At 41.5% G+C, this 24,999-nt stretch overlaps 1 protein-coding gene across 2 annotated transcripts in view; it reads right to left on the reverse strand.

The window, feature by feature from the left end:
• Nucleotides 1-24,999, reverse strand: part of lekr1 (Leucine-, glutamate- and lysine-rich protein 1) — an 86,361-nt gene that overhangs the window by 56,310 nt on the left and 5,052 nt on the right. For both annotated transcript variants that reach the window (XM_005474532.4, XM_005474533.4), the window contains exon 3: nt 8,054-8,538. In XM_005474532.4, coding sequence (XP_005474589.1) covers nt 8,054-8,538 — 485 coding nt within the window. The remainder of the gene's footprint in view (nt 1-8,053; nt 8,539-24,999) is intronic.

Here is a 24,999-nt window from a genome sequence, read left to right on the forward strand (position 1 = left end):
TTCCGTGGAAGAAACGTTTTGTCACTTATCCAAGTGTCTTCTTCCGTCTCAGCTGACTGCAGGTTTCCCCAGTCTTATAAACAGTACATTACATAATGACTGAAACTAGCATCACTGAAGGAACAATGGGCTGGGAGGTCAGATTCTTGATTATTAATATGCAAATTGTCATGACCATTGATCAACAACCACTGATCAAAGCCCATTGATCAAAGACTACTGATCATTAATCAGGGGTCATGAGTACCATTCACAGAGAGTTGGGGAATGGCTGCAATCACAGCATTGTAACACGGTGTAAGATGTACCCTTAGCCCCCCTCCTCGATTCAGAGATGGTCATTCTCTTTTCACGTGCATGGCCTCCTTGACTGCCTGCTCAAACCAGCATTCCTCCCTATCAAGGATGTGTACTGGACTGTAAGACTGCCCTTAAAGGTTCTATTTTGAACATTAATAAAGGTGCAATCAGCTCCTGCATTAGGTATGTAATCTGAATTAGAGAAAGTACACACTTTTTCAGTTCTAAGGCTCTATATATCAGGACATAGTGAAAAATCTACTGGTTGTTAATAGCTCTTAAAAAAAACCCACAACTGCAGATGAGCAACAACAAGTAATGTTACACTGTGACATTATTTATTTAATATTAGGCAAAAATGCAGAAGCAATGTGTGGAAAAACCATCCTTATTGCTCCCACAGGAATTAACAGCAAAGCGATGTTAATCAAATGTAACTTGATTAACTGATCATCAGCATTTGTCAGCACCTCTATGAAACCAGACGTTTTGCCCATCAATCTGGGAAGGGTTACAAGGCCATTTCCAAACATATGGAAGTATAAATCGTTCCACAGTGAGAGATTATCCACAAGTGGAAAACACTCTAGACAGTTACCAGGAATTGAGGTCCCAGCAAACTCATCTCAAAGTCAGACTTTTGTGGTAGGGTTTCCAGCAACCCAGCAGAGCATCGCATTAACAAATTCCTGCAAACCTCAATGAAGAAAAGTTGTCCGAAACAAAACACTCACCACAACAATGTGAGACACTGATTGAGTCACACAGAAAACAATTACGTCGTTATTGCTGCTAAAGGTAACTGATTGACTCATAGGGTGTACTCCATTGCCTCTGCATTTTGGGCCCGATATCATTAAAAATAATAAATCTCACTTGTTGTTGATCATCTGAGGTTGTAGTTCCTGATGATCTTTTCATTATCATGTCCTGATAAAACCGTACAACTGAAATAAGGTCCATAAGGTGAGCTTTAACACACTAAATGTGGGGCAAAGTGTATGCTTGTGTGGCAAGCACAACTAAACTAAACAAAGACAAACACAAACGATGCACGGTAGCAGTTTCCCCAACTCAGTCACTAAGTAAGGACATCGTGCGTAAACGGAAGCTGAAGTTTGTTTTTAGGGCTTTATGCAGTCTTGTTCCAGTCATGTATTCCTTTTTTTTAACAGCTTTTTTTAACTGCTAAAAAACTTTTGACTGTAATCAGCTTTGGGTTTTGGTGGTGATGCATCTGTAGATCTCTTTGAGCTGCTTTTTATTGTGAGACCGAAATGTGTTTATTTTTTTAAACTGGAGCCAATAAAAATGTGGAACATTGCCTCAGCATGTGGTCCCGAGGACAAGAGATAAAAATGCTGCTGTCTTCGTCTGAATGATAGAAGTAGATCGTAGGAACATGAAAGTCCACATACGATGTGAGACATCGTTGGGCGAAAGCTGGATATGACGCGCTTTTCTGGTTACTAATATGACCTAAAAACGGCACTTATCTCTTTCCCTTTCTGTCTTTTTAAATCTTACTCATCAACACCAAAACATCTCCAGCTTGTTTGCGCTTGAACTTGCGTAGCAGGTGACATTTTAAAACCAGGTTTAATTGCACTGCGCACATGGCGGTTTTTCTCACCTTTCTTTTTTCTGTCACATTCTTGTTACACAGACACACGCGCGCATTCAAACGCACGTATCGTTAAAAAACACTCGAGGTCAGACAGGTGACATTTTCGGTTAGGTTTAGCTTGTGTGAAGGGTGTGGTTTTTTTTTTTTTGGTTATTTTTGTAACGTTACCAGTCAGGTTCTCCCACTGAACGTGCACACACACACACACACACACACACACACACACACACACACACACACACACACACACACACACACACACACACACGCACAGAAAATCTCCTATCCTGTCAGACCAACACAAGATCAGACAGCTAACAGATTATCAAAAGAAGCAAAGAAAAACCTGTGTGAGGGTTTGGTTTCAGTTTGTGTGTATGTGGGAGTAGGAAGGCCAGTACAGGGAGGTCTGATCGTGTCTATGTTCTGGCTCAAGAAGAAAAACAGTATTAAAACAGAGGCAGTACCCTCCTGGCATGAAACATTCATTCATATCTGTATAAAAAGAAAGCGACTCCCTTGCTGTCGGCCCATGCTGGCCTCTCACTGTGTCATTACCTCTGTCTGAACTCTGACGTCCTCCCCTTGGCCCTTAGACTCCAACTGTGTGTGTTTTTGTTTGTGTGTGTTGTGTACATGTGTTTTTGGCTCCATGAAGAGACGGCGTATGAGAGAGAGAGATAATCAGCTTTACACCAGATTGGGGATTGGCTCACCAGTCTATCACACAAATAACAACATACGGACACCCTAAAACCCAGCTCGCCATATGAGCACAACGGCTTTGGTGTATACACACACACACACACACACACACACACACACACACAAACACTGTAAATTACAGTAAAATATCCATCATTAACCAACCCATATTGGAAGCGTAAACCAGACTTTGGCATTCCTACTGTATATTGTAATTTCTTGGTATTTCCTTATATTATTCTAATATACTAATGATTGTTTTTGCCAGATAGTATTTACAATTTTCCCAGTGGACACTTAATAGGTAGTGAGCAGTAAATCAAGCATTCACATTCACCTAAGGCCAATTTAGAATGAACAGTTAACCTAACAAGCATATATTTGAACTGTGGGCGGAAGCCAGAGTACCAGGGAGAACATGTACTTCACTCATGTACTACACTCTGTTTACACTTTACAGTACTACAGTATATACAGTCACTATCCATTATTTGATCTGAATGTTTACAATGAAATCGTTCAGTATGATAAATTCCCAGTGTGCTTTGGTCCCAATCAGTTCAGCCTACACTCACTGAGCATTTTGTTATGTACACCGTGCTAGTATTGAGTTTCTCGACTTCCGTACCATTGATTCATTAATGCTGAATTCTCTCGCAGCTGCTCTATTCCCATGTTGTTGCAGTATATTAATGACTAACCTCGTATTATGGATGGATTCTCTCAGTTGTTCTGCTGACGGAAGTTTGGTCCGTTTACAGCATCCTGCCATGCGATTGCATTTGTCCCTAACCATCGGGAACCCTCACGTTAACTTTTATCGAGTGGAAAAAGGTTAGCGTTCATCCTCCAGCCTCACTGTGTTTATGTTATACTAACATAGCTGTCTCGCTTTATATAACAGCTAGTCCAACTTCAGTAACCCTACAAAAGTCACAGCTGTTTAGTTTTGTGCCTTCATTTATGTTGGCAGTGATAGCAGAGCGGTACATTTTATTTTGTTTCAGAAATCTCTCAGTCAGAACATGCTATATCATGTTTATGTGGAAACTAGCGAGCTAACTTCCTGCTAACTTCTAACTCTGTTAAATTTAATAAATTCTGTTTTCATGGATGCCTGGATGTTAAACTTAATTGTTACACCTGGTAAAGCGGCAACGCTGATCATTTTATTAAAGATGAAAGAATTTAGACAGTTTTTAACTCTCAGTGATGCCGCAGTGTTCGTTTGACTTTGGGACCTGAAGCGGACGGGGTTTTGGACCCAGATTACTCCGCGAGGCTCCTGACTACGGTAGCTGTAATGCTGCGACAATCCATCAAGCGGTGCGGCTTCGTAGCTTACCAAAGTCATATTAAAACATTTTTGAACAGATTTTTGAGCGTCGTGTACCACATAAAATGGTTCGAGGTCAGTAAGCACAACCAGAATTCATTCATAAGGCGCACCGGATTATATGAACAGCGTACTCCGCCCAGAGCTACACGAGAAAATGTTATTAGTGGTTTTCTGTGTGTACACTTTAGTTCATTCACTGTGTTAAATTTGACAGGTTGATTGATGTCCACAGTCAACTATTTAGGTAGCTAAGTAGACAAACAAATATGGAACCAAAAAAAACATAAATTTAAAACTTTCAACGCTCATGTGTTTTGTATGCAATGCCAGCTTGGCGGAGCAAAGGAAGGAAAGTAGGTTTGGCATTTCTAAAAAGTGCAAAACAACTAGGAATTGAAAGCTTCGTAAGCAACACTCTTTTTACCAGACCCACTGCCAAGGGTCAGGCTGACATGATGACATTTTATTGCATCAGTCACATTTTTCCAAAAGGACAAAAAGGCTTTCAAGGATGTTAAAGCTGTTTAAAAGAATTTAGAATAAACATGCTCTTCTGTTACTTTGATAACAAAAGGGAAATCGTGGTTCCAAACACATACAACTTTCTTGAGAAAGTGTTACAAACCAATGAGGGAAAAGCAAAGGATGCTGAGGAGAAATCCACCGAGTGTTTTTTCTCTTCAGTTTAAGCTAATCTCCATCAGTGATGCCAGGTCGCACTGGTGGGTTCAATGCTTTGTATAAACAAAGTGAATCTTTTCCAGACTTCCCTAATTATCATTGTATAATTCACGAGTAAACACTTTAGCGTAAACATTTTAAATATGACAGAGATGATGGATGTTGTAGCAAAGATTATGTATTCCATTCAGGCCAGGAGCCATGCAGAGAAGGTTATTTTGCAGCACACAGGCATTAGGCGGCTAAGCAGAGTTAAATTTTTGGCAAGATTCACCGAATTACTGCCTGAAATCCTAAATCTTCTGAAGCTTTCCAAACATGCAGGATATTCAGCAGTAGCTTTTGGATTTAGTGTTCCTGACAGATCTCAATGACCTGCTCAAGGAGTTTAATTTAGAGCTGCAGGGCAATGATAAATATGTAATCACAGTGATTGGTTTAGTCAACAAGATTAAAAGCAAGCTACATCTGATGTCAAGAAGGCTGGAACGCTGTGATCTCAGAAACTTTCTTCACATGCAGGCAGAGCTCTGACATCATTTAGTCACAATCTGATAAGTGCTTTACTGACTTTTCATCCAACATTGTGACCAGCTAGGTGTGTTTGTTTGTCATTTGATGCAACTGTAGGGTGCACTGCTTCCAAAGTAATATCACTTTTCCACTTCGTTATCTCTGCTGCTGACACAGAGATTCGTACACTGTTAAATGACAATAACATCAAATCTAGGGCAACACCTTTTTGAATGGAGACGTCAGGAACAAAACCATTCCTCTTCAGAAAATAAACTTGACACCACTTTGTGGTTCAGTCACACTAGAGCAAAAACAGCATGATAACCTCATTGTGACCAGGATAAACCTTCAGTTGCCAGATGATTGCACTCATTTTTTTTTTCTTTTCTGCAAATGATCACATGTAGCTGTGTCCAACTGGTCTTGCGATCGAAACTTTTCAAGGTGATTGACGACAGAGAGCCGAGACACTGCAATCAATCTGAGTCAGCCATAAATTTCCGTCCTGCAGCAACTATGTCACCATTCGTGGAGGAATTTCTGTTTCAAGTCTATGAGATTCTGGCTGAACTATGAATGTATATGGTCAATTTTAAACTTCTGTTTAATGTTACAGACTTTCCATCTACAAATCTGTTGTAGACGGCAACAGATTTGCAACTTTCACGGATTTGTCACAGTTAACTGGCTATTATCACAGATTACATGTAATTGCCAACTTCACCATCTTGAAACATCAACTTTAAATACGGCAACTAACTGAAAGTGGTCGCAAACCTTGCCCCCATCTTTGATGCAACCATTTCAAATGCACCAAGTTTGCGCACAGTCACAATGACTTTCATCATGCTGCAGTCTCACTGTTTCCTCTGGTGTGACTATAGTAATATAGAGCATCCTATTTATGCTGTGTGTGTGGTTTTTTCCTCACATTCAAATGATCAAATTCAGATTCACAGTGACAAACGAACACCTCGTGGCTTGCCTAAGGCTTCCAGTCAGCTCCTACTGACTAGGAGATAAACAGGTTTCCACTTTTCTCATTTAAAGAACTATCTTGTGTGTTGTGTGCGCATGAAATACGTGGTTTGGGCTGACAGACACTGGGAGACTTTAAAAGTAGATCTTGGCTTGAAAGAGGCTCTTGCAGAACAACCACACATTTCCACTTTCTGCATCTGATCATGCAGAAGGTGGGTGGAGCAACGCTACAGCATTATTACCAAGAACTACATGAAGTCATCAAAACTCATGCTCAAGTAATAGGTACAAGATGTCTCATCCAAACAGGCCAAGAAAGAGAAAAATGTCAATCAAGGGAAAACTCCTCGGTGGGAGGGCCTTTATTTGAATGGCTTCCAACTGAGCTAATGGTAGAATTTTTTATTGTCAGCGTGTGTTTTAATGAATGACCCTTTAACTCTGTTGATCCACAACATGCTTTCAAATTTAATGGTGTAAACCGGTAATTTGTGGTTTGCGAGGTGTACGTGCAGGTGTGTGTGTCAGTCACTTACAGGACGAGTTGCTTTAGAACCGTGTCATTGTTTTTTGTTTTTAACAGCACAGACTTCTAATGGTTTGGGCTGTTCGTAGCTTTCTCATGAGTCACAACATTAAAAGCATTTCCTACATATCTCCCATAAACGCAGCAACGTAAGCGAGCCTTTGATGGTTGTTTGTTCGCGGACGCCTGCTATTTGATTACCAAAAATGTGAAGGCTGATGTAAGTGAGCCAGCAGGAGTCTTAACCACCTGTTTGTTTGTTTGTGTGTGAGTGTGTGCACCATATTACGGATAAGTGCAAACACACACAAAAACAGACTTCCCCTAACTCCATGATGTCAACTTTTCCTGAACTTGAGCATACTAAGTGGAAAAAAAAATTAAATGGCAACAGCAAATTTACCATCGTCTTCAAGATTCTGCAGCACAGACACACACATACACACGCACTAGGGATTAATATTAGCTAAAACTAATTTACAGTATGTCTTTATAATAATTGCAAACTCTGATCCCTCTGCTATACATTTATGAGCAGCATAAGCAACTCCACTACTGGTGTGCACTTACATTTCCCAGAATAGCTGTCAACAGCCCTCTGGAAACATGCCGGAGCCTGTTGCATGCAGCTGATACAGTACATGTGTAGGCGGGTAGAGGCACAGCAATAAATGATGGGCCGAGAAAGCTGGTTTTAATGGAGAAAACTGTCTATCAACTTCCTTCCGTGTGAGTGTCCAGTGCCAACGCATGACAGTGAGTACTGAATATCATCTTTCCTCTTGAAATCTGAGGGTCTTGGACAGCCACCTGTAAGCATTTTGCACTGGTAGAGCATGCTTTAGATCAAACTGCTTTTCTTCTACTACAGAAAAAAAGGAGGAATTTCATCAGTGCTCACGGGGTAATTAGATAAAAGCTGTCAGTCAAGCAGCAACACTCCAAAGCTCCAAAACCTGCAGGGATATCTTTTGTCCAACAAACACCTCCACACATCCTGATTCAGAAATAGCCTCTGCCCTCCCTTGCATCATTGCTGATCCAAAGTGAAAGGCGGTATGTTTTTCTTAACACAAGTATTAAAAAAAGTTCACTTTCCTTTTGGCTCATTATCCTCACATTGTAACAGCGCCCAAAACAGGCACTGGGCTATGATGACAGTGTGGAAGATGACTGCAGAAGTTATGATTACAGAGCAAAATATATTTCAAGATGTACATATTCATGTGAGCCTGCGGGGTAGCTGATGTGCCTCAGAGTCGAGGTTTTGTGTTTTTGTGCGAATAACATGACTCACGGGATAATTGCCCACACGAAACCTGGCAACGGCGATCATTTCACACCAGTGATGGGAAGTACAGACACCTCCAAACCTCACCTCTCTTCCAGCTGTTGGAGTTCTTTTTTCAGCTCGTCTGAATTTTTATTGGCCTTCTGAAGTGCGTCACGCAAAACTTTCTCTCTCTCGTCGCTCCTCCTCTCCAGCTCTCCTCTAACTCGACTCTCTTTTTCTTTATATATTTTCCGACACTCCTCTTCCACCTCTTTCCTTGTAGTCTCAGATTTTGCTTCAAACTCATCTCTCAGAGCTCTGACTGCATTTTGGTTCCTCTCTTCTAGCTCTTCTCGTGTGTTTCTCTCTCTGACTTCTGCTTGTCTCTGCATCTCCAGCCGAACTGCCCTCTCCCACTCCACCCGGCCCAGCTCCAGTGCTTCACGCTGGGCCTTCTCTTTTTGGGCAGTCTCTCTCAGGTCCTGGAGCTCAGCTTCTAACTGAGCCAGCTGGGTGCGGAGCTGATGAAACTCGTGGAAGATGAGGTAGCTTACGCCGCAGTAGCAGCATACCGTCTCAGTGCGCTCCATCTGAGGGCAAAAACAAACAAGGTGTTGGAAATACTAAATGGAGTGCAACTATTTACAAAACGTTTTAACACCCGCACCTCTCTATAGCTGACTCTTAATTTGAAACAAGTTGTTATCTATTTAGAGTATTAACACGAACTTAAATAACAAAGATGCGATCAGAAGGTTTGATTGCGCTTTGAGTGTAATTGATAGCAGCACGAAAGCATGACCAAACCACTTTGGTGGCATGTCTAAAAGAAAAGAAGAAAATCCCCAATTTTTATTTTAAAGCAAAGGAAGTAACAAAGTTGGTACAACTAGCTGCATCACTGATCACTTTCACACTAAGTGGACAGTCAATTCTGCAGGATCACATTATTTAATTGCCCTTTAGGTATATCATTATTATATCTAACAGATATGGAAGAAAGTAGAAATCATGTGCTGTCTGTCGCCCTATTACAGCTGGGTTTGCCCCCTCACATCTCTGAATTAAATAAACAATTAAGAAAATGGATGGCTGTCCTTCTCGTATGTGAAGGTGAACTGGTTTCTTCTTGCTTTGTAAGTCAAGTTTTATAAGTCTACAAGTCGTTTTTACTTCACACTACACTTTTTAAAGTAATGGACATAGAAGATGGCGTAAATTTCAAAATATATGGTTGAATATAAAATTTACATACAAAACTTTTGATCATAAGTACTCATTGTGACCCCTTCGTATGTCCATACCGAGAGTCAAACTAATCCTATAGTTTTGGGGGCGTGTCTACAGTCACTGAAACTAGCAGGAACCACTGGAACTCATGAATCTCCTCTTTCTACTCATGTCAATCGTTAACAACTGCGAGATTAAACCACTTTGAAACCAGATGATTCTTTTTGATACACCCTGTATATAGCATATATTATGCAAATAAACTGGGAATCTATCATTTTTTGTCCGATATCAAACTAAGGATGAGTTTAAAGTATGATATTAATGGGTTAAATCATGTATGGGGAAGCTAAAGCTAGCTAACCATTCAAAGACTCTTAAACACAATCAGACTGTGAACTGCAGGTCCTGTTATTGATCAAAATCTGCTTTAACCACTGTATCAAAAATGTATTTTTACTCTATCTGTCAGCGGTTCAAAGTCGTGGATGCACAGATACTCTGATCCCTCCTTCAGATATTGTCTTCACCGATGTCTGTCCTCTCTCCTAAAATAATTCCTGCTTTCTCTGTACATGTCAATGTACTCTCTCCAAGCTTTTTTCAGGCTTATGAGGGATAAGATTGCATCCCTTGAGCTTTCATCTTTATGATGACATGTTACAGCGAGGCAACAGATATTTGGATGGCATGCTGTCAGCTCCCATGTCAGAAAGCTCCAAATAAATTGCTACATGATGTAAACAAGATGAAATAAACTTGCAGACAAAGATGGCATGCTTGAGAGTACAATAGTGTACAAAACAGATTATTCTGGTCAAGTCTCAAAGGTTAAGTAATTGCTTTTACCCATTTGACGATCTATTAATTTGAGAGCACTTTCACTATCTAAAAGTAATGACAATGAAATTTGGTGTTCGCATTTATTTGTGATATTTTAGTGATTTTGTGATTGCAATGACACATTTAGACATCTATCTTTCACAGGGATTACTGTGGAGATTCTTGCTTCAGAAGTGAACTAACCCATTTGCTTTAAGAACCCAGTGACCTTTCCCCCATTTTGACACAAGACCCACAATCCATGGTAGTACAAGGCAGTGGTTAGTTTATTTCAGTCTCATTTTATTCAACTCCTCCTTTCCAGAGCATGAGAGAGCAAAGGAGAAAAAAAGGTAAAGTAATAAACATTTAAGGGGTAAAACAGGACATTTGAAACAAGTGTATATTTTCACTGGTTGTGTGTATTTTGAAAAATTATGTTAAAGTATGACTGCAGGGCAAGTAAACCTTAGTTATTATTTTATTAGTACAGCTCCTTGCAAAATAGATGGTGGTTTTTGATATTATATACAGTTATATATATAAAAAAATCATCATTTACATTACTTCCATAATAAATACACACTAATTTACTTTGAGAATAATAACTAACTTTTGAGCATGTGATAAAGAGAGCTTTGACTGGGCTCTATAAGGTTGTGTGAAAAATTAAGTACAACCTTACTTCTTGCACAGGAGTAAAGAGGGTACATAGAATCAAGTGTGAGGACCTCTGTAGAAGCAGAGGTTTTGGTAATTTGCTGCTCTGGTGCATTCAGGTGTTTGTTAACATAATCCTGCAATCTTCTCAGTAGTGAACATCACAGCGAATTCACCCCAAGATCAGACCCTGCAATGCTCATAGAAACTGCAAAAACCCAAGAGCTACATCGCAGACTCTACAGACCTCAGTTAGCAAGTTAAATGTTAAAGTTCACAAAGGTGTTCATGAAATATGGCCTCACACCAACTGTTAAGAGGTGGAGGGATGATGATTTGAGCTTGTTTTGCAGCCACAGGACCTCGAAACCTTGCAGTCATTGATGCAACCATGAACTCCTCTGTAGGCCAAAGTATGATGCCAACTGTCCAAGAGCTAAAGACTGGCCTGAAACTGGCTGATGCATCAAGACAAATATCCCAAGCACAGCAGAAAATCTACAGCAAAATGACTGAAAAAGAAAAGAATCAGGGTGTTGCAATGGTCCAAAGTCCAGGCATCAACCTGATTAAAATACCTTCGTAGGACCTTAAGAGAGCTGTGCATCAACAAATATGCAGAAACCTCACTGAACTAAAGCTGCATTGTAAAGAAGACTGGTCCTTCAACATGATGTGAGAGGCTGATAAAAAGTTTTTGCCAATAAAGAAGCTTCTAAAAGCTTAAAAGTGTACTTAGTTTTTAACAGGACTGTACAGTCCTGCCAAAAACTGTCTTCTTCACATGACTATAGACAGCTTTCAAATAGTGTCTAGAAATTCCATTACTTGTCCTTTGAGATGATCTACAAACACGTCTAAAGACATGCAAAGATACTAAACATGAAAAGACAGTCAATAGGACAGAGATCAAAAGAATGGAAGCCATTGCTTCAAAGTCCTGAAAGACACTGAGAAGGGTTTAATTAAATGATCTCCAGTCCTGTTATCTCTTGCTTCCTCTGTGCCTTGTGTTTCTTTCTTCTTTACAGTTAAGACAGAAGTCAAAGGGAATGCGAGGGTAGTCGGCATGATTGAAAGAAAACACACACCATCATGGCAAAGTGCTCATCACATGACAAATGATTGACAGGTGACAGGTTAATCAAGATAGGCACTGTTTCTCTGTCTCTGCAACCGCCACAATCAACTTTCTCTTTCTGTGCCCACCTATCAGAGTGCTCCTGCTCTGTGTTAGCACCTTGTCAATCCATATCAGGTAAAGGTGCAGATTGCATCTGCCTCATGTCATCAAGACAGCGGGAGTCGGTCTTTCAGCAGCCACGACACACAGACAGACAATTAGAAGATCACTTTGTATGCGCTCATTATGCTCAGCGATTAATGACACAGCAATCCTGAAGTCTGAGGGTACAGCTCTACTGTTGCTACTGAAGCTGATCCAGAAACTTAAATCAGATGACATACAGTTTGTATGATGTTTGCAATATTCACCATCTAACAGTATTACGTTGCTATACACACACTTGTTAATTCCCACTCCTAAATATTTTAAGCAAAGTATGTTCACGTCTTAGCTTCACACGATCCCCTGTGCTTTTGGATGCTTGAAATTACTTAGGAGTGCCCTTAATGGGCTCACTAAATGTTATTTTAGAGTTCCTATTGTTGGGTGTTTGGCCTGATCAAGGTCTACGAACAGGCTGACGGGGGAAAAAAGAAACAAAGAAGGCAGAAAAGAAAGAGAGAGGGGGGGAGTGTATTATGTGGGTGGATGGAGAAAAAGCTCCACAAGATGACAACCTATTACATTATATTGCCACAGAATGCACTCTGGAGAATCAGGCCTATTATCTATTTGTGAGTGTATTTGTTAGAGCGAGAGAGACAGGGAGATCCGGGGAGAGTTAGAGCGTGCAACTGTGAGCAGTATTTGGGACTGAGACTCAGGGGGGTTTAGTGTTTACTGTGCAGATGTCCTTGTGGTTCCTGCAGGCATAGATACAGCAAAGACTACTAAGTGTGTGTGTGTGTGAGAGTACGGTTTATATTTTGTTGGAAAATGCTTATGCATGTAAATTTGTGTCTTTGAGCGTGCATGTGGGAGGGTGGGTGTGGTGAGAGAGTTCTTTATGCCAGCAATGATGACGTAGCCATGAAGACAGACAACAAGGGGGCAATACACAGTGTTTAAGTGACCTGAGGGCTGAATTGTGCCTCCTCTATGGTTTCAGACACACACACACACAAACACACACACAGACGCTTTCTCACACTGCTCAAACAGTCTAAAGCACATTCTGCACGCACGGAGGCAGATGAAAGGCGGAGGCAGACATTGACAAAACAAACGGACACGTTAAAACCGACCCTGATACAAGCACAAACATGTACATGGTATACACAAAGGACGCAGACATAGACCGGCACATACAAAGTCAAATTTAGTCATATAAGCATTTACAGGCCAACAGGAAACTTACACAATCGCTCACCATTAACAACCACACACACGCACACATTTATACACACCCTGAGGGCAGAATGTCTGCACCACCAGTGGGTTGTGTGCTCCCGTGACTGAGTTCAGGCCCGCGGGGAGACCCCTTGCCCTGGGCACTGACACGTTCACTTAGTGCTCAAATGGCAAAAAAAACCCTAACCTCTCCACACGCTCACACATGACTACTACGCCTGGCATGGGCACGGACGCCTGGAGAAACACCTGACAGGAGGAGAGAAAGAAAGAAAGGCGACACATTAAAACTGCCGAGTGACAGAAAAAGAAAGGGAAAAGTGAGGGAGTGAGGGGGAAGGGGAGAAAGGTCGTGTTGCCCTTTGAATGTTTCATGCCAGCAGCCGATGCTTCTCTTCTACACACCAGACCTCTTTGTCCTCCAGTGCACACAACACAGCTCCCTCTCTCTCTCTCGCTCTTATCTCCCTTTCATTCTGTCCCTTGATTGACTCCATTAGCATGCTGGACTGTTGCCAAAGTGGTTTAAAACATTAGATTTCAGACCACATAAGGCTCTTAAACTTCTACCACATTGGTTTAATTACTCAGGCAATGAACCCTGTGTTTTATATGTATGTTTAATACATATCTGCTCCAAGAGAGATTGCTAGTCAGCCTACATAACGTTCAAAATTATGCAAACCATGCATTACTGCCTCAGGGTGCATTGGCAGCGCAGTAGCTATGTATGTGTTTGTGTGTCTGTCTCAGTTCTCAGTCAGTAACCACTGACTGATCACTTATACTTTAACTGAATGTACAGGTTGTTTCCACAGCTATTTGGTATGAGGACTGTAGCCTGTGTTATGTGACTTGCAACACGTTTACAGTCCGTTATCACCAGAATTCCTCTATATTCCATCAATTAAACATGGTGCTATTACTTCTCCCCTGATGTGAAACACTTAGTTGGGCTGGGGTTCCAGTGGAAACGACAGGGTGGGGGTCGTTCTGTGTGTGTGGTTAGTGTCTTTCCAGGACAAGATGCATAATTAATGTACGTGATGACTTTTTGACTGTCTGCATGCATGTGTTTCTGTGCAAAGGTCATTGTAATCATGCAGGGAGGAGAAACATAAATTCAATTCAATTCAGTTTTATTTATATGGCACCAAATCACAAAAATGGTGGCCTTAAGGTGTTTTATATTGTAAGGTAAAAATCTTACAATAACACAATCATGTGACCCCGATGAGCAAGCGCTTGGCGACAGTGGGAAGGAAAAACTCCCTTCTTCTCCCTTTTTCTATCCTGTTAATAATTTTACTTTTTCACTGCATGTCTTGTTAATAAAAAGATCAAATATTTCACAACTCGTTTCTCCTTTTACAGCCACTCCGGCATTCCTTTTCCTGACATTTTACCCCAGTTTTCCTTCCACTTTGTCCTTGCCTCTTTCTTCCTCCTCCCAAACAACTGTCCTTTCCCTCCCTCTCTTCCTGCTCATCTCCCTAGGCCAACTCTGCTTCCTAAGCTACAGCTGCCGTGACCCATCTGGCTCGTCAAAACACCAGAAGTGGGTCACTGCCACGAACACGGACCCTTCATGTTGCGCACGTACACACATGCAGACATCAGATACGCACACATGGATACACAGCATACCCCCTCATGTTCATTCACACACCCAAGCATGCTTTCCGTGACCAAAACTGGTCCAACAGGCATGCAGCTACTTACACACAAAAAAAGCCCCATGCAGTGAGCACACATACACAGCAGTATGTACCTCTGTCTGCGTTCACACATAATAGCGTTGTGAAATACTGCAAATTTTGACATTGATGCGATAGTCGTGATTTATGAGATGAATGATTGTCAGTTTTAAATTTTGAACACATTTTAACGATCACTACATTACTCTGATTTTTATGTTCCACAAAAATTAACACAAAAAACATACCTTTTTCATGTATTTTGAAATGTAGTTTTTAGGAAACCTAGAATGTAATCTGTCTCTTGAGCAACAGACAACGGACTCTTCAAAAGGCTCAGACGAGCTTGTTTTGGTCTTCTTAAACCTTAAATTTAACTTTGGCTGTCGTACTGCAATTTCATAGTACTTAGACAGACACTAATACCAGTCGATATCAGCTTAGCCAAAATCTGACAAAAAAAAAGAAAATCGTGTTTTTTCCTTAACTGTATTTGTCAAGTGAGGCCAACACTTTTGGTGCAGCGTGCAGGTTGCACACAGTGCACAGAAACAGAGATTTGTAGCAGGCCACTGCAGATTTTCACAGACAGACAGACTAAACAGTTTATTTTCCGCTAATCCTCGGTACTTGAAAGCCACGTACCCTGTTGTGCAATTTTGGAAGGTAAAATATAACCCACATGCACATATATAAAGGAGCAGAAATTATAGAATACTGAAAGAGATGTCATGTTAGAAATGTTATTTTGGGGTACAAGGCACTTAAGCATTTTTGGAGGGTGGGCTGGGGGGGTGCCAGGGGATTAGGGGCATTAGGATTAGATTTAATCAAGTGATATGATGAAGGGCGGTGGATTTAGAGGGAAAAAAACAAAGGCAAGTGTACCTGTATCCTTCAAAATGCTTTCGCTTTTCAATTCTCTCTCTCGCTTTTTCAATCTAACAAATGCTTTCTCTCTGCTATCTGCTAATCTGGCACGTCATCGTGCTTCTGCCTCTGTCTGTCTGTGAAATCACAGACATGGCGGATCACGCAAGCATTTAAAGAAGGGATTAAGTAGTTAAGGGACTCACCCGTGGGGTTTTTTTTTGGCTTTTTTATTCCTAATTTTTTAAAAATTGTTTTCTTTTTTGGACAGCGGCATTATGAGGATGCTTGTGGAGTGTGTGTACTTTAAAGAAAACACTGCCCGACTGTGCTCTTCTTTTTTCGCATGACAATATGAGAATGTTTGGGGGGCGGGTTTCAAAGCTATGTCACTTTTTCGTGCGCGTGAGCACGTTTTTTGTTTTGGTTTTTCTGTGTTTCGGATTATTCTTTTTTCCCTTTTTATTTTTTTGTTTGTCCGTCGCTGGTGTGCATGCGTGTTACTGATTGTGTGCGAGTGGGATCAAGACGGCACTTCGTGACTGCAGCTTTGTTGATTTTCGCGACGATAAAGACCCCCTGTGGCGCTCAGTGTAGCGAGAGCCAACACTGAGATTCCACTCATCTGGACCCCGTGGCGCACCGCACACATCACATGAGGAGTGCGTGCGTGTTTTTAAGTGAGTGCGTGAGTGTAGATGTGGGCATGTGCATGAATATTTCCTACTTCCTTGACCATCGCACTCATGTGCATGCCTCTGTGAATGAATATCTTCTTCTATTTCAGCTTACGTGGGTGTGCGTGTGTGTGTGTGTTTGTATGTGTGTGGAAAAGCAAGAAGGGAGGGGTGGTAGCAGTCACAAGGCATAGAGGAAAATGCACAAAAGGGGGTTGGGAGCTGTGAATAGCAGAGAGGAGAAAAGAGAGTGACCAGAAGGACCAGGGAAGAGGGGGGGGGGGGGGGGTGCGGATCTGCACAGTGGATGAATGAAAGCACAGCAAGGGACAAATTAAAATAAATCAAAGACCTGGTGACCTTAAAGGCCATAGCATAGCACATGATTCCCATCATTTTCATACTTTCAAAAGCAATCAGTAACGCCCTTGTGTCCCGTACACGAGGACACTGTAAACCTGGATGACAGCATTCCCATCAGGATAAAAAATATTCCATCACAGGATAACTGTGATCACTTCAGCAAAATGTGCACCACAGCAAATCAGGAATGCTGAATCCCCACACTAAATAGGGTCAAAGATTAGGGGTCAGTATCTGGATTGTGTGTGCCTATATGGAAGATTAACATTGAGGAATCCACAGTCACTCACCCCTACACACACAAATGTGTGTACATAGGCAAGAGAGGTTGAAATGATCAGCAACGGTCACAAATCCATCAGGGAAAAGTGAGCAGAGGAGACAAAGGAAGGAAGGAGAGGTTTGAAATGTGTGTTGGAGGGGTACTTCTCAGGTTGTAAAAATAAATACAGAGGAAAGATAATATAGTGGGGCTCACAGGGGGATGCTGTCTAGGATTGCATGTCTTCTCCTTCCTGGCCCTCCTTTTCCTGTCCGCCTAGCTGACTATCTCACGTGTTCCATTGGGTGGAGGCAGGGAAAGGGCAGCGGCAGGGAAAGAATCACCTATGGCTCCCCTCGACCGGCGCTCGGCCACGCATCACATCACATACAAACACTGGGCGAGGCACAGCACGGCATGGCATGGCACGGCACACAACAAAACCCATAGCCCGAGGAGCAGACAGCGGGCAGAGGTCTAGCTGTGTTCATTGAACTCTGTTTGTGTGCCTGTTTGAAGACTTTGGCTGTGTGGGAGTTAATCACTCTGCTTTTTTGAAGTGACTCAGTGCTTAGCTTTCAGTGTAGCTAGGTGGCTTTCCATCCATCTTCTAGCACTTCTAGAAAAGTTAAGCCTCCTCCACCCTGGCCGTTGGATCAAGGTGTTCCCAAAACAGCTGAATGATTCAATCCTGGGTCAATCCTGGGGCCCCATTCTGGTAGGACCCACCCAAAACATCTCACCTAAGCCCAGAAGGCATCCTGATTAGATGCCAGAATCACCTCAGTTGGCTCTTTTCAAGGTGCAGGAACACAGAACAGCGTCCACATCACTGTCAATCAAGCACCAATCCGTCCGGCACTCTCCCCTCACTTGTGAAACAGTTAAACTCCTCCACCTGGGGGCAGCCACTCATTCCTGACCTGGAGTGGGAACTCCACTTTTTTGTCCTTTTTTCCTGAAGCATGGCCTCACACTTGGTGCTAATTCTTACTGTCGCTGTTTCACACCAGTGCAAGATGGAGGTCATCGACTGATGAACTGGTTTAACGACTGTCAAACTAATTACAATATTATGAGCTTACTAACATGTAACATGTGCAGGTTAAAGACCAAAAAATAATGATAAGAAGAAGAAGACCTATATCTGACAGTTTTTATCAGCTTTTATATTCGAGTTTCATTTACCATTCCATAATGGACATTCTTGCACATCAAACGGTCATAAATATTACACTGTTGCACATACAGACCTGTTGCCTTTACAACAAGTTGAGCCTTTCAAGAACTGATTGTGAGACAGGAAATCTCCTGAGAGTGATAATAAATCTCCAAAAACTGTCCTAGGCCCTGCACTTTATTACTATTTTATGATTTAACCTTTTGATTGCTTACACTATAGACTACAGTGCATTGTAATTATATGACACCAGTACAATCAAGCCAAGAGGATCTGATCATTTGGTTTGTCTTCTGAGAGTTTTGAAACCCAGACACAGTCCAGACACAGGAGGTGGAGACAGGACAGCCGGGCAAGCCAGAGAGCAAAGCGAGCCAGAGAGAGAAGAGGCATTGTAGTCTGTTACGTTAATCAGAGTTAGCAGACAACACATGTGCTTCCGTTAGCCACACTAGGCCACACATCACAACACACGGCTCGGCACGACATGGCAGGGCGCAGTCAGCGGAGAGGGGCTAAAGGAGGTAACGCCGACTGAGCTGTGTGTGTCTGCCCTTCCCGTGTATCTGTGTCTGTTTTCAATTTTGTTTGTTGACGTGCAGCTTGTCGGTGAACCCGTGTCGTCTTCCTACTTATCCTAATTATGTGTCCTTCATTTGCAGTTTAAACTGGGCTGAATGACTGTCTGTCTGACCCAATGGCAGTCAGCGGAGCGCAGCAAATGCAGCCTCATTTCACCTTCTCCAGCCAGTGAAAACAAGTGTTTTGTCTGCAACGTTTAGCACTTCGCTGAATCCGAAAAAGAAAATCTATGCGCGTGAATGACTGAGACAGAGAGGATCTGAGCTTGGCTGGATCATCATCACCTTCGGAGAAAAGCAGAATGTCAAAGTTAATGAATGTTCACGAGAAAATCCCTCAGTTAATGGGATCTGCCATAATTATTTAGTTGAAAGCACCCAGAAAACACGCTATTAATTAACTGTAAGTGGCGAAAACAGTCGGCAAACAAAGAGAAAATTGTTTTTTATCCGAGCAAACTTCTCTGTTGAAAAATCGGTGTAAAAGAAATCTTTGATCCTGTCACCCCTATGCTTAGATGCAACTTGACATCGTGACTTGACCTCCAAGGAAGTTGGGCTGTTTTACCACACAGGAATAAAGACGCAAGCAAATACAAACATTTACAACAATTAATAATGTACAATAATGTGTGTGCATCCTTCAGGACCAACTCCTTCCTAATAGCACCAGTGACCTTGTAATGAACTGCAGGTTATCATGCAATATTGTCACTTTATATTACCCGGTACCCTGACAACACCCGTGACAATATTGCACAATAATCCCCCTGCTGTCTCTCAGTCATTACAGCAGATCAGCATTGAACTGATGAAACATTTCCCTCTCCCCCCTCTGTCTTAATCTTTCTGTCTTCTCCCAGATTTACAAAAACAGACTGAAAAGGGGGCATGAGAGGTGAGGGTGGAAGAGGAACAAAAAAAACAGCCAGAAGGAGAAAGAAGAAGGAATTTTGATATTGGGGCTGGGGGGGGGGGGTTATAATGATTAGAGCGAACAGACAACACATGTGCTACCATTACCCAGCGACCTCCTGAAATATTATTGAGGGAGGAGTGTTTTGGGGTTGAAACTACCATTTATTCGAGGGGAGGGTAAGTGAAAAAGAAAAGACAGATAGAGAAGGAAGCAAAAAAAGCAGAGATGTGTAGCATGGTGTAATTTACTCAGACATGGGGACTGTGTCTCCTCTCCTCGTTTTTGTCTGGAATACTTTGCCATGCTCACATTAAATATGGATGGCTGAGTGGAAGCAGAACAAGAGCAGCTGAAAGCCCTCAGCAGGACAGTCAAAGGATAAGACAAGACAGAGGCTTTATGACTTTGATCTGAACCTGGGCATCTATAACAATAAATCCAGAAAAAGATGTTGGATGAAAGCACTTGGATGTTAAAATTTTCATTACTCAGGCCATAAAAAACAATTAAATGTAGCAAATTTGCACTTTTAGAATTAAGAAGATAACAACTTGTATTTTTCATTGCCTAAAATCTAAGCATCACGGCCAGATCTTAACAGTTTTTCCTGTAGTAGCACTACATTAATAATATATACACAAGCTTGATTTCAGTGTGTGGGCCAAAAAAACAAAGAAGAAAAAAATGCACTCATGCAAAAGTGGAGTAGGTAGAGACCATGGAGAAACTTCTTTTCAGGTTTGCTAATACTCAGCCTTCCAATATGTAATAAAGATAAAGCTGCCACGTAATAAGGTGATCTTATTTTCTCTCCTATCAACGCAGAGGGCGTGTGGTCACAACATGGACTCTGATTACAGTTAATGACATCAGCAGATCTGTATCTGCAGACTAGTAATCCTACATGGGAAACAGGGGCTTCATCGATTACACAATTTGAATGCAGGAAGAAATTTAAACAAAAAAATAAAGAGTGAAAAAGTGATTGAGGAAAACACCTTGTCCCAAATGATTAAAATAAGAAAAAAATACCACCATTTTTACATTTACTTAATCATTAATGTGTAAAAGAAACACTGTTACTGTCTTATTTAAGAATAGTCATATGAAAAACAAAGTTATTCACATGACTCTATCCAGTCATGTGAATAACTAAGTACACCCTCACTGATTGCATAGGAATTAAGAGAGTAAGCAGAAGCCAGCTGCTGCTAATCAAATGCACTTGATTGATCACTTTGCTGGCCTGAAGCATTCATGCGTGTGTTAACACAATGCTAACAAGAAAAGGCAGAGAACCTAGAGAGGCAATTGCTGTTCCCCATCAATCTGGGAAGGGTTACAAGTCCATCTCCAAACAATCTGAAGCCCGACATCCTAAGTGGAAAACAGTCAAGACACTTTTCAATCTTCCCAGCAGCCAACGACAACCCAGCAAATTCACCCCCAAGATTAGATTGGAGATATTTGGCTTTAATGCACAGCACTATGTTTGGACATAATCCATATCAGCACAAACACCTCATAACAACTATCAACTATCAACCCTATCAACAGCGAAAGAGTTTTGAACTTTGTATCTTTCTGATGTCACTCTCTGCGCTGACTTCCACTGATGAAAAGACAAAAAGACCATCTTTCGCTCATCTCACTTCCTCACATAAAGCGAACGACTCGTCCTGTTTTTGCTTCACGGCCACAACATTTCTGAAGTTAACACCAAGTAATGTCCCTTCCTTCTCTACTTGTTTTTTTTTTTGCTTCCTCTCTGCATCTCTTTCTCACTATGCTTCCCTCTCTTCAGAAGATGAACGTCTTGTCCTGTTACACTGTGTGTGTTTGAGGTCATCTCAGAGAAGTAAATAGGTCGGTGTAAGCAGCTAATGGAGAACAAGAGGTGCTCTGCTGTTGCATAAAAAGACTGTGGTGTACTCTGCTCTGAAAACAGCTCATCCTTCTAGGCCAAATGTGTCAACTATGCCAAGAAACAGGGAGAACTCTTCTAAGTTAGTGTCACTTTGGCATCTTGGAGAGTAAAGAAAAGTCCTGACAAGCAAGGAGAGAGTGAAAAGACTTTGTGGTGAGTTTTGGGTGCAGTACAGGACAAAGAATTATGCTGTGTCACTGTGTTAGCAAAGGAGAAGACCCTGAAGCAAAAGGGCCCAATAAAAATATAGACTGTGTATAAAATACCCATATGCCATTTTGAACCCAGTTTTAAGCATTTTGGCTGCAGTCATGTTGTGTTTTTGGAACAAGAAGCAACTGCATTTATACAAGAGAGTAAAGTGCTGAGTCATCAGCTAACACAAGCAAGTGTGGATAGCAAACTTCATCCATTCATAATATGGGTGCAAGGTACAGATCTGTTAGCTCTAATTAATACTTATACTAGAATTTCCTTTAATAAGACTTGGGCACAGTCTGTGGCATTTAACCACACGGCAATCCATGATATTTAAGAGATAATAACAACAAAAATGTGGCAAACGCTGTTCAGAGGTCCGGTTCAGTAGCTCAAATTAGCTTACATATAGCTACCAACTATAGCTCCATATGTCACCATCCACCTCTCAATCAGAGTTCCCTCTTATAACTTTAAGTCTTAATACAATTTTAAAAAGCAACTTATTTAAAAAAAAAAAACATCATTGGTCATGAAGAGGTTAGTTAATGGCACACTAAACTAAAAATAAGATAAAACAAGAAAATTGATGATTAGTGATTGAACTGAATTTTTTTAAATTCACAACTGATTTTAATTAGTGGCTGTAAGCAACTGGTCCTCCACAAGTTCATCGTACAACACTCTCAGCCTCTGGGTGCTGATTTTCAATAGATAGGTGATTGCCTTGTGAGAGGCAACCTGTCTCCAAACAGCAACAATCTGTCTCAGACTGATTGCAATCACTCTCAGACAGATTTGTGAAGGTTTGCAAATAATTGCTTTAAATTTATAAACACAGACAGAACACGTCTTATTGAGATAGAGAAATCAATTAATGTATTTGGTGATTAGACTCCAAGCGATGATAGGATTTAGGACAGGACTTCCCGGGGTCTAGACGCTGGTGGCAGGGAAGATGTGAAGAACAGACCAGCAGCCGAACACCCAGGAAAGCAGGGAGATGCGTGATTGCCATTGTTCTTTATATGAATTTCTATGTGCGCAAGCAGCAACATATTTGTATTTTTCCCAACTTATATACAGGTATCACAATAATAAGTTGGTAAAAACACTTCATAGGTAAGTGTCACAAAATTCATTGCACACAGTCACACTAATTTTGGCCTTGCTGTGATCTCCAGCCACTGTTTGTTCAGTGCGACTGTGGCATAACCATTTTGCTATATAGATGCATGATTATATGCATTTATATAGCATATAATCTATGTTTTCCTCTATCATAGTTTATAGTGTCAGCCTCAAGCAGTCATTTAAAGAACTGCACAGTAAGCCATGGTAGTTTGTTTATTTGTTTTTTACTTGTTTGGTTGTTTTTTTAATTTGCAAAAAATATAATTTTGGTCAGAAATGTATATATTTTTATCTTATGACAGACTAAAAGGATGATACCATTGCATTTCAGAGCTTTACCATCTGCGTCCTCAAATTGAATAATGTCTTCACTGGTACCTGTAGCAGCATGCCAACAGCAGTCTGACTATCGGGTTAGACAGTTAGGTGTGAATTGATTTTCAATTCTATGACCAGCAATGGAAAAAGGGGGGCAGTGTTATCTGCTCCATGAATAATGATTACTAATGTGTCCTTGAGAAAGACAAAGAAAGACACTGAAGGGAAGTGTGACTGCGTTCACATGACACAGGGTGAAACTGCAAAGCAGCAGCATGCGTTCTCAGCATGTTTGAGTGAAAGTACAAATACCAAATTTTAGTTTCTCTTGAAAAACACTGCCAACCACGGAGAGATAAATCGGTCAACAAAGGTTCTGCTTTGTTTAAAAGATGGCTGGTACTGTTGCCTTGGTATTCAATGAGGCTCACTAAAATAATCAATACAGAGGAAAGCCCAAAGTTAAAAGAAGGAAGAGCTTAAATAAATAAAAAATAAACAACAAGAGAGCAGGAGAAACCCTACATGAGCAGGAAAACTGTATCGATAGTTGGTGATGTTGCACTATGTCCTGAAATGTGAGGCTTTTTTTTAATGACTGAACCTGTGGCTGCATTTCACCTGCATCCCTCACAATAAACATACTGTTGGCATGAAAGTTAAGTGAAAGTATTTGTTTCAGTGCCTGAGTGCGTGGGTGAGAGGCATGATGTAGGTGTGTGTGTGTGTGTGTGTGTGTGTGTGTGTGTGTGTGTGTGTAAAACAGCAGCCCACCATTAAAGCTCACAGGCAGCCCTCTCCCAGCACACCAGGATTAACAGCACTTAAATGTTCCTGTTAGTACACCACCTCCTCTTTGCCTCCCACGCCAACCAGTACACATGGTGCTGCCCACAGCTTTGCTCATGCAACACACACGGCCTCTGTGGTTTTTGTGCTCTTCTCTCGACCCTGGCTGCCTAAGCCTCCTCCAATAAATGGTACTGAAGTGCACCCAGTAGGGGGTGTGCGGGGTGGGGGGCTAAGCCCAGAATGTCCTCTATTTCACAGATCTATTGGAATCTGAGTACATGACAGAGGCAGGAACACAGGAGAGGAGGAAGGCAGACCCTGACTAAATTAAAGGGGCAAAAATGAGTCTCCTTCTCCAGTCATTCATTAGATTATGTTAATGCCCCTTTCTTTCAGTCCTTCACTCCATGTCTGGTTATCACATGCCCCCTGTGACAAATCATACACAGAAGGACAGAAATGGATGGTAGGTACCTGCCACAGAAATCAATAACAGAATGGATTCCCATTTGACTCTCTTAGCCATGGAGAGGCAGCAGCAAGCAGAGAGACAGACGGGGGGATGTGCATGAATGAAGGTGTTTATGGGAATCTGCTGGGGGAGACTATGGGACCTTTTTATGCACTCAGGGATGGAATGGCCACCATTACATTAAACCAGGGACTGTATTGTTCTAAGCCATAGCATATTCCAGTAATTACTAGACAGCAGCAGACAGAGGAAGTGTGACAGCAAAGAGGAAGCAAAGTAAAGGCAGAGAGAAGCGCACACACACAGGGACTTTTTACTACTTTGCGCTTGCTACACTGGATCAGCCTACATAAATGGGTCATAAATGACAAATGTAGCATAGTGAAAGATAATCCAGATTTAATGCAACAGGAGTGTTTTTCTTATTATCTCACAAACGGGGATGAAACATATCATGTGGCACTTTTTCGGTT

Source organism: Oreochromis niloticus, linkage group LG14 (assembly GCF_001858045.2).
Source record: "Oreochromis niloticus isolate F11D_XX linkage group LG14, O_niloticus_UMD_NMBU, whole genome shotgun sequence".
NCBI classification, from domain to species: domain Eukaryota; kingdom Metazoa; phylum Chordata; class Actinopteri; order Cichliformes; family Cichlidae; genus Oreochromis; species Oreochromis niloticus.